Genomic DNA, 15,050 nt, shown 5'->3' on the forward strand with positions numbered 1-15,050 from the left:
AACGCGCACCAAACGCCGCGAAGAAGAAGAAAAAAAAAACGACGAAGAAGAGTCGCCCCGCTGCTAGCTGGAATGCTACAGCTAACGAGCGGCGGTCGCGTTTCCGGTCCTCGGCCCGGGACGATGCCCGGTGACGCAGCCATGAGCTCCATCGTCCAGAGGGTCGCCCGCCAGGCGCTCGCCACCTACCGGAGCTCGGCCCGGTCCGGCGAACCGGCCGCCAGAAGCTTCCAGGAGAACCACAGCGAGCTGCAGGGCCTGCTGACGGAGGTGCGCGCGGCCGACCTGAAGCTCGTCCCGCGGAGAGCCGACGCGCGGCTCCCGGTCCGCCGCGGGGACCCCCCGGTGACCTACATGCACATCTGCGAGACGGACCACTTCAGCATGGGCGTGTTCCTGCTGAAAACCGGAGCCTCCATCCCGCTCCACGACCATCCCGGGATGCACGGCCTGCTCCGGGTCCTGTACGGGAAGGCCCGGATCCGCTGCTTCGACCGGCTGCAGCGGCCGGGCGGCGGCGGCGCGCGGGGGGGGGCCGGCACGAGAGGCCGCACGGGGGCGCTGCGGCACTCCGTCCTCCGCTCCACCGGGGACTACACGGAGGACAGCGGCCCGTGCGTCCTGTATCCGGACCGGGACAACCTCCACCAGATCGACGCCGTGGACGGTCCGACGGCCTTCCTGGACATCCTGGCCCCCCCGTACGATCCGGACGAAGGCAGGGACTGTCAATATTACAAAGTCCTGCCGGCCGCGGAGGACAAAGACACGGAGCAGGGGGAGCAGGGGGAGGAGTTGTGGCTCATGGAGATCTCACAGCCGCCGGATTTCTGGTGCGGAGGGGAGCCGTACCCGGGTCCGGAGGTGTCCCTCTGACCCGGGTCCGGTCCGGAGGTGTCCCTCTGACCCGGGTCCGGTCCGGAGGTGTCCCTCTGACCCGGGTCTGGACCGGAGGTGTCCCTCTGACTCGGGTACGGAGGTGTCCCTCTAACCCGGGTCCGGACCGGAGGTGTCCCTCTGACCCGGGTCCGGTCCGGAGGCGTCCCTCTGACCCGGGTAAAGGTCCTGGACAGACGGGTCAAATGAAACTCTGAATGATTTCTCCTTGTGTCATGAGGAGCCGGACACTGGTCAGAGGGTGGGCTTCATTTCCGAGCCAGAACCTCCCAGAACCTCCCGACTTCCTGTCATCACAAAGTGAACCCGGACCCAGATGATAAGATGAACTGAGACAGTTTTCTTCATGTGCAGTACTCCCGCCTGAACACTAGAGGCAGCAGAGGAAGTCATAAAAGTCTTTCGGTGCGTCTCGTCCCTTTCTTCGCTGTGATTGGCTGATTCCCACCAACTTTACTTGCATCATCCTGTTATTTGAGTGCTAGCGTGTAGCTTTAGCGTTGGCGTTGGATCCGTGTCGTTGAGCTGGTCCTGGTTCAGAACCAGAACACGGGTCAGATTCTGGCTGTTCTTGAATGTTCTTTACATTAAAAGAACCTTCTCAGTACACGATTGTGTAGTTTTCTTCTAGAACACGTATGTGGTGAGTAGCGTGACACGGTTCGTGGGGGGGGGGGTTTGCTCTCGTAAAGGGGGCTGATATGGTACCGTGGAACCGGACCGGACCTTCACCGGGACCTTTGGAGATGGTGTGAGAAACATCTGACAGAAGCAGCAGCAGATTTAAGGACCCGTATTTATTTGACAGAATCATCAGTCCCACATAAAAAAGCTTGTTTGCATAAAACAAGCCCCCCCCCAGCGAGGAGGCAGGTTCCCCCCCCCCCTCTCTGGAATCCGGCAGAACATCAGACTCATTGACACGCGTGTACAAACTGAAGTTTACAGGTCTTTAAACGCAGCATGAACACAATAATCATGTCCAATGTGACTTCCTGTTTGGACATGCTTGAGGTAGATTAGCTACCGTTAGCATTCCGAGCTAACGTGGTCGTTTGGTTTGATTCCATCTCGTGTGTTTCACTTCCTGGTTTAAATAGACGATGCTGTTTATTTCCAAATCAATCCGGGAAGTGATTTAATGCTTACGTTGGGTAAGACTGAAGACTGAGTCCAAGGGGGTCTAGAGGGTCCTGGGGGGTCCAGAGGGTCCCGGAGGCGATTGGACCTCATCACTCGGAAGGAGTTTGGTCTTTTCAGTGATCCTGATGAAGCGGAGACCAGAATCCGGATTGGAAAGTTCTGTTGATGTGACCCGTTGACTTGCCTGTGTTGGTTCTCGGGTCGTTTCACCTTCATCAAAGAGGCTTCTTCAGTTCTGAGAGACGAGTCGAGAGTTTGGATGCGGAAAACAAGCAGAAAACAAAGAAGGGACCGAAACCACCAAGGCAATCGGACTCCCCTGGAGGATGAGCATTTCCTTTATGAATGCTAATCCCATGGAGTCATTAGCATCCCCCCCCCCCAATAAGTATCTGGACCCGTCTCGGAACTGAAGCCTCTTTGATGAAGGTCAAACGTCTTCCAGTCGAGTCGATTCTTCGTCGTTGCTCTTCGTGACCCGTCGGCCGGTGAGACGAGCGTCTCCGTTTCCGACTCTCCGGGCTTCCGTCCCGTCCCGTCCCGTCCCGTCCTCTGTGAGGCGCCGACGTTAGGATGCGGAGGTCTTCCTCTCCTTCTGCCGGAGGTGAATCTTCATGTGGCGCCTCCTCTCGTCGCTCCTGGCGAACCTCCTGGCGCACTGGTCGCAGGAGAACGGTTTCTCCCCGGTGTGGGTCCGGACGTGGGTGGTGAGGTGGTCGCTCCGGCTGAAGTTCCTCATGCAGATGCGGCACTGGAACGGTTTGTGTCCCGTGTGGATGCGCAGGTGGCGGCTCAGCTCGTCCGACCGGGAGAACCTGCGGTCGCAGCCCTCTGCCGGGCAGGGGTACGGCCTTTGGTGGACGGGGGTCCTGCTGGGCCGGTTGGGGTACTTCCTGGGTCTGGAGATGGGCCTGAGAGGAAGGTTGTGGCTGTTGGGGAACGGAGCAGCCGTCGGAACGTCGGCGGCCGGGGTCGGCGCTCCGGTTGTAAAGTTCCGGATGGTGCTCAGAGGCGTGAGGGGCGGGGCCGCCTTCGGGGACTCTAGTGGGTACGGGAAGGACTTGTGGATCTCTCGCTGGCAGCTCTGCGGATAGAAGCCGCCGTACTCGGGCACGATGGCCAGCAGCGCGCCGCCGTCCACGGCCGGTCTGGACAGCGAGCTGTAGGACGGCGGCGGGTGGTAGGACAAGGCGCAGGCGGGGGTGAGGTAACCCCCCCCTGCAGCCTGATCCTGGAACATTTCACCACTGCATGGATAAGAGGGGGTCAGATGAGGGTGGGGCGTTCCGTACATGTGGCTGCTGTCCGGCTGACTGTTGGCCATGTCCCCCTCGTCCTCCCCGTCCCCCTCGTCCTCCTCCTGTCCACGTTTATCACCCCCCCCCCGGTGGATTCCCTCAGGGCGCCGGGTACCGGTCAGCAGGCAGGGATGAAGTGGGCGTCGTCTCCAGAACCTGCAAAATGCAGAAGCGTTCAGAGCCCAAGAGTTTGGGTTTAGTTCTACCATCAAAGCCTCAGAACATCAAAGCCAAGCTGAAGATCAAACGGAAACCGAATGGAGGGACTGGAGGGGGAAGTGCGCTCGTTTTTCATGCCTTCATCTACGATGTATCTACGATTTGTTGTAACATTCCAGGCGTTCGACCTCAGACTTTACATTTACAGCCAGAACCAGAACTTCTGGCCCACAGGAGAACACGAAGCTATCGGATCTGCTGATGGATCCGGATCAAGCCTTCTCCAGAACCCCCGGGAGCGGCCCGGCTGCAGCGCCGAGCCTTTTCAACGCCCACGCCGACAAAAATGTTGGCGTGCATTGTCGTTGCGTGGCGAGCCGCCCACCCTGTGGCAGATGGGGGTCCCGCCACACACGCACACACGCACATGCACACACACACGCACACACACACACACACACACACACACACGCCCACACACACACGCAGCTCGACGGTGCCCTACGTCCACCCTTCGCCCACGCGCCTTCAGGCCATGGAGGCTCTGGGGGTTTCTGGTTTTGTGTTTGGTGTCAGACACGGATCCGGGACCGCAGAAGAACCCCCCCACGCCGATTAATCATCTGTCATCTGCTGGTTTGTTAATATGGATCTTTGTCTTCACCCCAAAGATCATACATCTCTCTATCTCTCTATCTCTATATCGATCTATCAATCTCTCAATCTAATAATAAGCAACACTTTTTCATTTTGGGAGTTTTCCTTGTCGCCGTTTGGGAGACGATGAACCGATAGAATCGATTATTGCGTATTGATCAGTGCAGCCCATCAATGAGCTGCACTGATCATTCAGCAGCAACGATCAGTTATTATTAGGATCATTTGATCAGTAACTTTCTGATCGGCAGTCAAGACGTTTCCTTTTCTACATAAGACAAAAAGCAACGAAGGAAAGAAAACGAAGACTTTTTTCACGAGGAAGAACAATTGCAGATTTGTTTCATCGGTTTGTTTCATTGATTTGTTTCATTGATTTGTTTCATCGGTTTGTTTCATTGATTTGTTTCATCGTGGAGAAAACGAAATGTCTGAAGGTGAATTCAACGACGGCGAGAAACTTTACGCTTCAGAAACTTGCCTTTGATGATCAATGAGACGAATATGGAAGCGATGAAATAATAGAGCATAATTCTAAAACATATTTGATCGTCTTTATCAATGTCTGTTTGGATCAGTTTCATTGAGCTTCAGCTAATAATCAATCAACTGATCGGAACTTTCCTTTTGATGCTATTTGATCATTTTGATCTTGATTAGTGACGTTTTACATGAATCCCTCCTTTAGCTCGGGTTGAAAAGAGAACAAGGATCAAACTCACCTTAAACCCGAGGAGAGGTCCAACCGTCCTCGTCCTCCATCAGCGTCCCACAAAGACGGGGGCCTCCTCCGAGGAAGACGAGGGACGGGAAGGACGGGGGAATTGTCTCCTCCTTCTTGACTGAAGCTCAGCGTTTGACCACCCTGGACTCGGCGGAGGGTCACCCTCACCCGGGGGCCTGAGTGGGCAGTCAAAGACAAAAAGACGAGGAGAGAGGGAGGGAGCGTCCGTGTAATGGGCGAGCAACCGACTCCACCGCTCCTCCTCACTTTGCTACTTGAAACTGTGATGCTAATGAGGCGATGGGCGGCGAGTTGGAACCGAGTCGTAGAGAAAGACAGGTTTACTGAGGTGTCCAACCTGAAAGGTCACAAGTCCCAGCCTTGGTCCACAAGTTAGCGCAGACAGCGTCCCTCATTTCTGTCTCTAACAGATGCTGCAGGACAGCGTCCCTCTTTTCTGTCTCTAACAGATGCTGCAGGACAGCGTCCCTCATTTCTGTCTCAAACAGATGCTGCAGGACAGCGTCCCTCTTTTCTGTCTCTAACAGATGCTGCAGGACAGCGTCCCTCATGTCTGTCTCAAACAGATGCTGCAGGACAGCGTCCCTCATTTCTGTCTCTAACAGATGCTGCAGGACAGCGTCCCTCATTTCTGTCTCAAGCAGATGCTGCAGGACAGCGTCCCTCATTTCTGTCTCAAACAGATGCTGCAGGACAGCGTCCCTCATTTCTGTCTCAAACAGATGCTGCAGGACAGCGTCCCTCATTTCTGTCTAACAGATGCTGCAGGACAGCATCCCTCTTTTCTGTCTCAAACAGATGCTGCAGGACAGCGTCCCTCATTTCTGTCTCAAACAGATGCTGCAGGACAGCGTCCCTTTTTTCCGTCTCAAACAGATGCTGCAGGACAGCGTCCCTCATTTCTGTCTCAAACAGATGCTGCAGGACAGCATCCCTCTTTTCTGTCTCAAACAGATGCTGCAGGACAGCGTCCCTCATTTCTGTCTCAAGCAGATGCTGCAGGACGGCGTCCCTCATTTCTGTCTCTAACAGATGCTGCAGGACAGCGTCCCTCATTTCTGTCTCAAGCAGATGCTGCAGGACAGCGTCCCTCTTTTCTGTCTCAAACAGATCTGTCAGAAAAGCCTCGGGCACTCGCAGCTTCACGCTGCCATGGCAACCGGCGAGTGGAATTATTTAGAAGACACTAGTTTTAGAATAACATCTTATTTACGCTTGCCTACCGTATTAATAACGTGTTTACATCATCGTATGTTGATGTCACATCCAACAGGAAATGTTGTTGCCACCGGTTACGATGGAGGACACACGATGATGATGATGATGACAAGTCTGAAAAATGACTTCCAGATGAGTTTAGTCACAAAAGATTTGACCCGGAGTTCAGGTCATTTAGAACGTGAAATTTCCCAGTTTGTGATTCTGCCCTGAAAGCAACAGGAGAACAAACTATGATGATGTCATCATGACGAAATGACATCACTGGGCTCTGCCTCGTGGTAAACGGAACAACGGCGCCTGATTGCTCCCCCCTGTGAAGCTCCTCCTACCCCTGGAATCGTGCTTGTCATCAGTTCATGAGTCCGCATCGGTCTGGCGTTCCAAGGTGAGGATCTGGATCGGTTCCTGGTCTCTCTAGAGCTCCTAACCTCAGTCACCTCTGGGGGGCAGTGTCACATCTACCCCTCTGTTAGTGACCCAGCTCAGACTGTTTGGAGCATTTTGGTTGATCTGGAATCATTTCTTTTAATGATAAGATATAATATTGAAGCGATCTGGATCCTGGGGGCGGGCTCTTGTTATCGAGGGTCACGTGATGAGGCCCAGCCTATCAGGGAAAGGATGTTTTGTCTTTGTGGGACATTTTCTTCCACGTTCAGCTTCCTCTTAGGGACCTGAATTTAGGCTCCGACTCGCTGCCTGATGAGAACTCATTCCATCTCCAGGGGTGAGGTGTGGCCAAGAACAAAGGAAGCAGCCGGCGTGGACGGAGAGGTAAAAGGGCAACCCCCTCGTCCCCAGGGGCCGGGTGGGCGGACGGCTGATGGATTGCTGCCCGCCACGCTCACTTCTTCAACCTAAAACATTTCAGATCATTTTATTTTCTGTTGTTTCTGTAAATAGTTCAGGTTTGTTGGTGAAATGAATCTTTTTATGTTTGCATTGTAATGTACGGATAAAGTATAAAGTAAATTATACTTTATAAATACTTTCATTCATTAGTTCGGCGTTGTATTTTATCCAAATTCATCGATATGTTGACACGTTAGAATAAAACAACGCTGCCTATTAAAACTGAACAAACAACTCAAACGATGAATTCTAATAGAGCTGCAGCAGCTTAAACCCGACGAACAGGACCTGAACGCATCACTGCAGAGTGGCGCGTCACCTCCGACGTAACATCCGGTCCACAGCGGAACTTTGGCTTCATGCACAGGAGTGTTCATTTAACAAAAAGGCCTCAAAAACGTGAAATATCTGTACCACCGACAAATTATTTGAATGTATGTAATGTTTTTGTATACTGTATTACCCCGCCTGGCAATTGGCATGTAACATTTATACACGCTTTGTATATTTGTTTGTTTTTAAATAAAACATACATATATGTATATATATATGTGTATTTAATAATACACATATATAATAATAATATACATATAGTATCTTTGTATTTTTTTTTAGCAATTGCTACCAAGTAATTTTTGAGTTCATCCATATCAATACATTTTTTAGATCGTACAGCACTTTGCTGTATTTAAACGTAAATTTGACCTTGTTATAATTAATTCCACTGGGAGTTCTTGTTTTCAGAGAATTCATGGCGTTTGACCAACAACAGGAAGTTAATTCCTTTGTCTCCGGAAGTGGAGGGTGGCAGATTCAGGACCAGTATGTAGATTTGGCGACTGGTTCCAGCGTCCGTACAGAGACCTGATTTGATTAGAATAGATTGTGATTGGCATTAACCCTGATAACAAGCCTGGTCAGCCGATAGATCGATGCTTTTCATGAATGCACTGGTGCAGCAACAAGAACATTCTCCAGGTGTGAACTTTACAATGAGCTTCGCGGCACTAAACTACGGCGTCCATGTTTTTCCTACACTACTTATGTTCCTGTGAACACAACGTACGACGCTACATTAACAGTGGACCCCTGGCTCGCGGCTGTTAGCTGCCTCCGTTGTTGCCTGTTTTAAAAGGAACGTGTGATTTGAATTATTTCAGCCGCCACGCACACGCGCACGCGCGCGTGATTTCCAGGTGCGTCGTGACGCGCCACTGGAAACGAGAAACGTTGCAGTACTTCCGGATTTGATAACGCCTAGTTTCGCAATGAAACGTTCCGGCTCTCTTTCCGGCTCTCTTTCCGGCCACTTCCTCCAGACGAGGCCTTGAGCGATAGAGAGGCGCCCACAGGCGCTGGTTCTTATATTGATCTGGGGCTTATGTCTGTATCGATCGGTTCATGTTATCGGTGCTGATCCGATCTGGGGGCATGGAGCTCCGGGGTCTGGTCTGGTTTCTGGGGGCGGCGTTGACGTCCGTCCTGGCCGCGGATCTCCCGTCGTACTTCGTGGTCGGCGGTGAACTCGTCCTGAGTCCGGCTTCGTCGGAAGTCATCGGCGACATCTTGTGGAAACACAACAAGAACATGTTAGCGGAGTGGAGTGAGGAGGACGGCTTCCATTTCTACGGTCCGCTAAAGGACCGCACGACGCTGGATCACGTGACCGGACAGCTGACCGTCACCGGCATGGGGGACGCTGACGCGGGAGAGTTCACGGTGGAAGTCAACCGGGTCCTGCAGGATCAGCTGTACAAAGCCACCGCCATCCAGGAGGTTCCGGTCCCGGTCGTCTGGGTCACGCCGGTGGCGTGCGGCCCCGCCCACGCCGCGTGCACGCTCACCTGCGACGGCAACACCACGGAGGCCGGTCCGGTCACCTACAGCTGGAGGATGGGAGGCGAGGCGTGGACGCCGGGGGCGAAGGACATGAACGTCACCAAGGAGGGGACGGAGGGCGTCCCGTCGTTCTCCTGCCGGATGATCAATCCCGTCGGAAGGAAGGAGAGTCGACCCGAAGACAACCCGTTCGTCCTCCACGCCGGCTCCGGGGCGCTGTTGGGCTTTCTGCTCGGCCTCGTCCTCTTCCTCCTCATCCTCTTCCTCATCCTCATCATCGCCGGCGTTTTGATCCTCCTGTGGAAGAAAGGCATAATCAAGCGTTGCTTTGGTCGCGGGGACGGAGACAGTGGAGGACGGGCCGGACTCCCAGCGGAACCGGGACGGGGGAACGGGTCGGAACCGGCGCCGGAGTCCGGAACGCAGCGGGCGCTGCTGCCCGGGGATGCTGAGGCGGCGGTTTAGGGGCGGGTCCGGTTCTCCTCGGACCAAACACAGGTTGGGGGGGGGGCAACAACGTCTGTTACCGGGTCGCGCTGGAGCCGGTCCCAGCAGTCGACGGGCTACACCCTGGACAAGTCGCCGGTTCATCACAGGGCAACACACACACCCACCGGTGAGAACCCTCGCAGGTGCAAAGGCCCCGAGGCGGATTCGAACCCGTCACCTCCTCGCTGTGAGGCAAATGAGGTTGTTGTTTGTTCTGCACTAATTAAAATGATCTCGTCCTGAAGCCGCCCCGAGCCGGAAGATCAGGAATATTTATTCTGGAGCAGGAAACGCAGCTTGAAGTAGAGAATGCAAATTTAATTTAACGCCGTTTGAACGCTTGGAGAGTTTTTACTGATGACTTGAGTCTGTCTTCATTTCTGCCTGTTCAGATGTGAACGTTTGATGATGATGAATATATTTATTAGATAGAATGTTACAGTACAAGTACAGTCACACAGTAGCATGTATTACAGTACAAGTACAGTAAACAGTAGCATGTATTACAGTACAAGTACAGTCAAACAGTAGCATGTATTACAGTACAAGTACAGTAAACATCCTGTCTAAGAGGAGCATTTCTAAAAAGCTCTTGTGATCTTGTTTCCTTTGAAAGTCCTCAAGTTTCTATGGTTTACCATGTCGGCCCGGTCCCGGTCCCGGTCCCGGTACCGGTACCGGGACCGGCCCGCCTCACCTCCAGTGTGGGTCTCTGAGGGTGGGGCGAGTCGAGGGGCTTTCCCGAGGACACCTGACTGGGATGGACCGGGATTCAAACCGTCGACCCTCTGCTTCACTGTGTATAAATATATCTCCGGATACATTTATACAAGTTCTCTTTTTTTATTTATGTGACGTCATGCTTCTTTCTAAACCAAATAAAGAGTTTTCAGACTCGTCCGTATTTGTCGGCTGTTACTATGGTTACACATCTCTATTTACCCGGTTCTTCGCCCCCCCCCCCCCCCCCCCTCTAGGACCGCCCACTTTGAGTCCCGGTTCTGTTCTGACGTCACTTTTCTCTCTCCCCGTTGGTTGTTCTGGACCTGCTCGGCTCCGTTAGAACTTTGATGGAACCTCTGTTGTGGTTCGGCGCCGTACAGATCAAACCGGAGGCGGGGCTTAAGTTCCATGAAGAAGAACCGGCCCGAGGCGGGAAGCGAAGCCGGAAGTGAGCGCGGATCACTCTCCGCCGCGGGGGGGCTGCTAGCAGAGCGCTGCTCCTTCAGGGATGAATCTGGACGAAGCTTTTCAGGTCGTGGGCCAGTTCGGAGCCTACCAGAAGCGCTCGGTGGCGGTTCTGGTTCTGACCCAGGTCGGTGTGTCTGCGGATCCGTTATGCGGGAGAAACGAGCCGCGTCTCCGGAACGACCCTTCAGCCCGTAACGGCGGCGCGACGCGGCTCGCCGGTTCGTGATCCGGGTTCAGATACGATCCGGTGCTCAAAGTGTTCTAGTCCGCATCGACCCCTGATCGATCTCTCTGATCAGATCATCTCTACGGATTTGATCTGACGGTTGCTCGGATGAAGCCCCTCCGACCGATGACGCACGTCGACGCGCACTTGAGGACGTGGCGATATTTTGTTTGAATTAATTAAAGAATTCCAACTCGTCGACGTTTCGGACTCATGCCGAATTAACGGCAGCAGCCGAGACGGTTGTAAAACGTTTAAAGTAATTTTCTACTTCGTTTGAATTATCTCAGAAATGTAATTCGATCTAAAACGTGTCGATATGTAAATGAGGTTCACCAAAGCATCATTGGTTCTGTTTTTTGCACCACCCAGCTGAAAGTTTTCCATCATACTTCCAGTAATTCAGCTGGTGACTATTTAATATCATTTAAATGTATATTTGGTTCTCGGGCTACTAGCCATAGGCTACTAACCTATGGCTCTCTTAGTCAAAAAGGTCCCCGACCCCTGAACTAGACCCTTCTCGAATCTGCCTTTCATGTCCGGGATCTAAGAGAAAGTGTTTTTTATGAAGCTGCAATGCTTTCTGCTAGAAAACGTTCCCGTCTGGTTGTAAACCGCACCGGAACGGGCCTGCTCCGAGTTTTATTGGCCCCTCCACTGTCGAGGCAGGTAACTCCGCCTTAATACTCCTTGGCCTGCGACCTTTGACTCCGTGGATCACGGGGACCTGTTATCCCGCCTAAAGTAGGATGTTGGAATCCTACCTCACTGATTGGACCTTCTCAGCTCGCCTTGGAATATCCCTCAAAGACTACCCCCCTTCCTCCTGGGGTTCCCCAAGGGTCTATTGTAGGCCCGGTTTTGTTCCTGCTCTGTATGCGCTATGCAGCATGTGTGCTCTTGGTGTAACTTTTGCCAGTGCCCTAAAAACGGATAGACGGGTCAGATTGGTTATAATGACAAGCTGAGGGTCCTGGCAAAGGTTACCGGTATCTACCACCCTCTGCGTCGGTAAATCTCTTATGTCACCAACGGCAGGTGTGAAAAAAGGTCTTTAAGACTCGGACGTCCTTCAGCGATTAGACTTCTGTCACACGAGCTTTTGTCATTTATCTGTCCGTCCTTTTTTGCCAGTCGTAGTCTCTGGTTTCAGGGCGGCTTCGGGTGGTTTCTGCCGCCGCTTGGGGCGGAGCTCTCTGAGACGATCTGCTCTGTTCCAGGTGTACATGGCCTGCCAGTCCATGCTGATTGTTTTGGTTGGACAAACACCCGAGTACCGTCTCGAGCAGCAGGACGGCGTCCCGTTGAGTCAACAGGAGCTCGTTCAACGCGTCACCTTCACCGAGGACATGGACACGATAGTCACCGAGGTGAGGCGTCGTCTCCGGTTCCGTGTTTGCTCGGTGGGCCTCGGGGCGACGGTAAACACCGTTTGTGCGTCTCTGTCGCCGTCTCCCAGTGGTTCCTCGTCAAACACCAGGCCTACAAGGTCAGTCTGGCCGGATCGCTGTTCTTCGCCGGGCTTCTCATCGGGAACATCGTCTTCGGGCCGCTCTCGGACAGAATCGGCAGGAGACCCGTCTACTTGACAGGTGAGAAAAACCCTGTTTGACCGGATACGGCTGCTGGTGGATGGTTCCATCACCAACGGTTCTCGCAGTCACGGGTCAGACTCTGGTCTCAGTCGGGTCGCTGCAACCAGAAGTGTGGCCGAGACCTCAGAATAAGAACACGCCCCTTAGAACTGTCCGCCCTCACTCTACTCCTTCGTCCAGGTCTGTTTTTTGAGGTGGTCTTTGGTTACGTAACCGCCTTCGCTCCGACCTTTGAGGTCTTTGCTGCGTCTCGCCTTCTGGTGGGCGTGATGAACGGAGGCATCGGCCTCGTCTGCTTCGTCCTCACTCAGGAGTACGTGGGCAAGTCCTACTGGGCGATGACCGGTGAGCACCCGCTGAAGCGGTCCCGTGGTTTTGACCAAGTCGTTTGTCTGACACGCGAAACGCAAACAAACCGTTTCCTCCTCCAGGAACGTTGAACAGCGTCATTTTTGCGGTTGGCATCGCCCTGTTCGGCGCTTTGGGCTACTTCGTCCAGCCGTGGAGGAACCTGGCCATGGCGGCTAATACGTCTGGTGTCTTGATCTTCCTGTTGTCTTTGTGAGTACAACCGTTAGAGACACGACCCCCCCCCCCCCCCCCGCATTCAGTTTAGAAAGGAAAAGCGTTTGTGTTCCTGCAGCAAAAGCAGAAAAGTGAACGTTTTCGACGGATCATGCAAACGTCGAGTCGATTCTGTTTACGGAGAGCAAGTCTAGAAGGACTCTTTATCCGACAGAGCAGCGATCCCCCGGCAGAAAGGACGCAAAGACAGCTGGTGGTGATAGATAAGGGTGAGAGAGAGAGAGAGAGAGAGAGGGGGGGGGGGGGGGGGGGGGGCAGAAAGGACGCAAAGACAGCGGAGAGAACAAGACTTTAACCGGGAGAAACCTCGAGAAGGTGGGCAGAGGCAGAGAGGACGAGAGACAGCTGGTGGTGATAGATAAGGGTGAGAGAGAGAGAGGGAGGGGGGGGGGCTGAGGCAGAGAGACAGACAGGCAGCTATAATTACAGAAAGACTGTGATGAGGATTGATAATATTGATCAATCTGTCTTCTGTCCTTTGGTGCCCCCCCCCCCCCCCCCCTCCAGAACTCTTCCAGAGTCTCCTCGTTGGCTCTATTCTCAGGGTCAGACAGAGAAAGCCGAAGAGGTGAGTCCGTCCCTGTGACCCCCCCCCGTGTCCCGGGAGGTCACCTTCCCGTCGGTTCTGTGGTCGTACCCGGCGGCGCCTTTCACTCCACCTTGACTTCACGCCGAATAGAATAATGCTAGCATAACGCCACCCCAGCGCCGGACTGCATGTAGCATGGTGGTACTAGCTAGGCTAAGCAGGTGTGTGTGACATAGCGCACATGCTAACTGTCGCGTGGCCTTTAAAGGTTCTCCGGTTCATGGCTTGGAGGAACGGCAACGTTACCAACAGCCTGAAGCTCCGACGTGTCCGTGCTGCTAAAGCCGGGAGCCAGGACAAGAAGGGGGTGGGCGTCCTGCAGCTGGCCACCCACCCCGTCCTGCGCCTGAGGACTGTGGTGCTCATGTACGTCTGGTGAGTATGCTAGCACGGAGCAACACTGCTGCTACAGCCAGAGCAGATTTAAAGCGCGCTGACTGTCACGCCTCTCACCTGCGTTGGTTGCAGGTACGCCTGCAGTCTGGTCTACTACGGGCCTGACTCTGGGCTCCGGGGCCACGTCTGGTAGCCGCTACGTCAACATCGCCATGTCTGGACTGGTGGAGCTGCCCGCCTACCCGCTCTGCATGTACTTCATCAACAAACAATGGTGCGACACGCGATAGCACACGATGTTTGGTACGAGGCCGGTTATGTCCAGGTTCACGCACTGAAACGGTCCAGGTTTACAAGGTGAAACTGTCCAGGTTTACAAGGTGAAACGGGTCCAGGTTAACCTCCCTGCTTTATTTAAGACGCTTAATTTTTTTGATTGTGGTTGAACATGAAGTGTTTTTTCTTCATCGCTCATGTTGACGTTCGTCTTATCTCTGTTCACGCGTTTCTGTTCGTGTGGATGAACATAAAGGTGGTTCTTGCATCCCGGCGACGCCGTCGGGGTGTTTGGTGTGTGTGTGTCGTTGAACAGGGCTGGGAGGAGGAAAAGCTTGGCCACTTTCCTGTGTCTGGCTGGTTCTGCCTGCCTCTGCTCCATGTTCTTCCCCGAAGACACAGGTGAGACTTTCCACAGGTGAGAAGTATCACGACTCGCCCGTCGCCTCCACCTCAGCTGGTGACTCGTTTTGTTCGCGCCTGCAGGGAGATTGTTGGACTTCACATCGTTGGCGCTTCTGGGTAAACTAATGGTCAGCGCCGCCTTCAACATCGTCTACGTCTACACCGCCGAACTCTACCCAACGGTCATCAGGTGAACGAGCCCCTGCAGGACGAGTCCATGGCGACGGGATTAACAGACCCGCTTCAGATTCCGGGATTTGTAATTCCGAGTTTCGGTCACCAGGAACGCCGGTTTGGGGGTTTGCTCCATGTCGTGCAGAGTTGGCGGGATCCTTGCACCGTTTGTTCCCTCCATGGTAAGGATGTTGGGTTCTCTTTATTCGATATGGGGGGGTTTTGCAGCTACAGCATGTCATTATGCGTGATGATTGCAGAGGGCGCTCCACGCCTCCCTGCCGTTCACCGTGTTCTGTCTGAGCGGCCTGTCGGCCGGCGGTCTCGGCCTCCTGCTGCCCGAGACCCTCAACAGACCTGCGGCGGAGAC

The 15,050-nt window shown here is 53.8% G+C and overlaps 4 protein-coding genes across 4 annotated transcripts; 3 read left to right on the forward strand and 1 right to left on the reverse strand.

Annotated features, from left to right (window-relative positions):
- The first annotated feature begins 91 nt into the window (after nt 1-91).
- adob (2-aminoethanethiol (cysteamine) dioxygenase b) lies at nt 92-1,504 on the forward strand. The gene is made up of 2 exons (XM_068741307.1): nt 92-864; nt 1,040-1,504. The coding sequence occupies exons 1-2, from the start codon at nt 124-126 to the stop codon at nt 1,049-1,051; spliced, it is 753 nt and encodes a 250-aa protein (XP_068597408.1). The 5' UTR covers nt 92-123; the 3' UTR covers nt 1,052-1,504.
- A 1,104-nt stretch (nt 1,505-2,608) lies between these two features.
- LOC137895957 (E3 SUMO-protein ligase EGR2-like) lies at nt 2,609-3,364 on the reverse strand. The gene has a single exon (XM_068741486.1). The coding sequence runs from the start codon at nt 3,362-3,364 to the stop codon at nt 2,609-2,611; it is 756 nt and encodes a 251-aa protein (XP_068597587.1).
- Nucleotides 3,365-8,100: 4,736 nt separating this feature from the next.
- On the forward strand, nt 8,101-10,197 carry LOC137895887 (lymphocyte function-associated antigen 3-like). The gene has a single exon (XM_068741411.1). It carries the CDS (start codon nt 8,374-8,376, stop codon nt 9,274-9,276), a length of 903 nt encoding a protein of 300 aa, XP_068597512.1. The 5' UTR covers nt 8,101-8,373; the 3' UTR covers nt 9,277-10,197.
- A 334-nt stretch (nt 10,198-10,531) lies between these two features.
- slc22a15 (solute carrier family 22 member 15) lies at nt 10,532-15,048 on the forward strand (the record flags this gene model as incomplete). The annotated part of the gene is given in 13 exon segments (XM_068740965.1): nt 10,532-10,615; nt 11,941-12,090; nt 12,180-12,312; nt 12,496-12,660; nt 12,747-12,876; nt 13,408-13,468; nt 13,698-13,864; nt 13,958-13,982; nt 13,984-14,099; nt 14,418-14,503; nt 14,588-14,696; nt 14,790-14,862; nt 14,941-15,048. Coding segments are annotated over 13 exon segments (1,407 nt in total), but the record flags the coding sequence as incomplete, so codon positions are not given.
- Between the last annotated feature and the right edge of the window lie 2 nt (nt 15,049-15,050).

The sequence above is a fragment of the Brachionichthys hirsutus genome, chromosome 7, assembly GCF_040956055.1.
Source record: "Brachionichthys hirsutus isolate HB-005 chromosome 7, CSIRO-AGI_Bhir_v1, whole genome shotgun sequence".
In the NCBI taxonomy this organism is placed as follows: Eukaryota; Metazoa; Chordata; class Actinopteri; order Lophiiformes; family Brachionichthyidae; genus Brachionichthys; species Brachionichthys hirsutus.

What these genes read in the sequence shown, in the direction of transcription:
- adob (XM_068741307.1), top strand. Translation starts at nt 124, where the DNA reads ATGCCCGGTGACGCAGCCATGAGCTCCATCGTCCAGAGGGTCGCCCGC.
- LOC137895957 (XM_068741486.1), bottom strand. Translation starts at nt 3,364, where the DNA reads ATGGCCAACAGTCAGCCGGACAGCAGCCACATGTACGGAACGCCCCAC.
- LOC137895887 (XM_068741411.1), top strand. Translation starts at nt 8,374, where the DNA reads ATGTTATCGGTGCTGATCCGATCTGGGGGCATGGAGCTCCGGGGTCTG.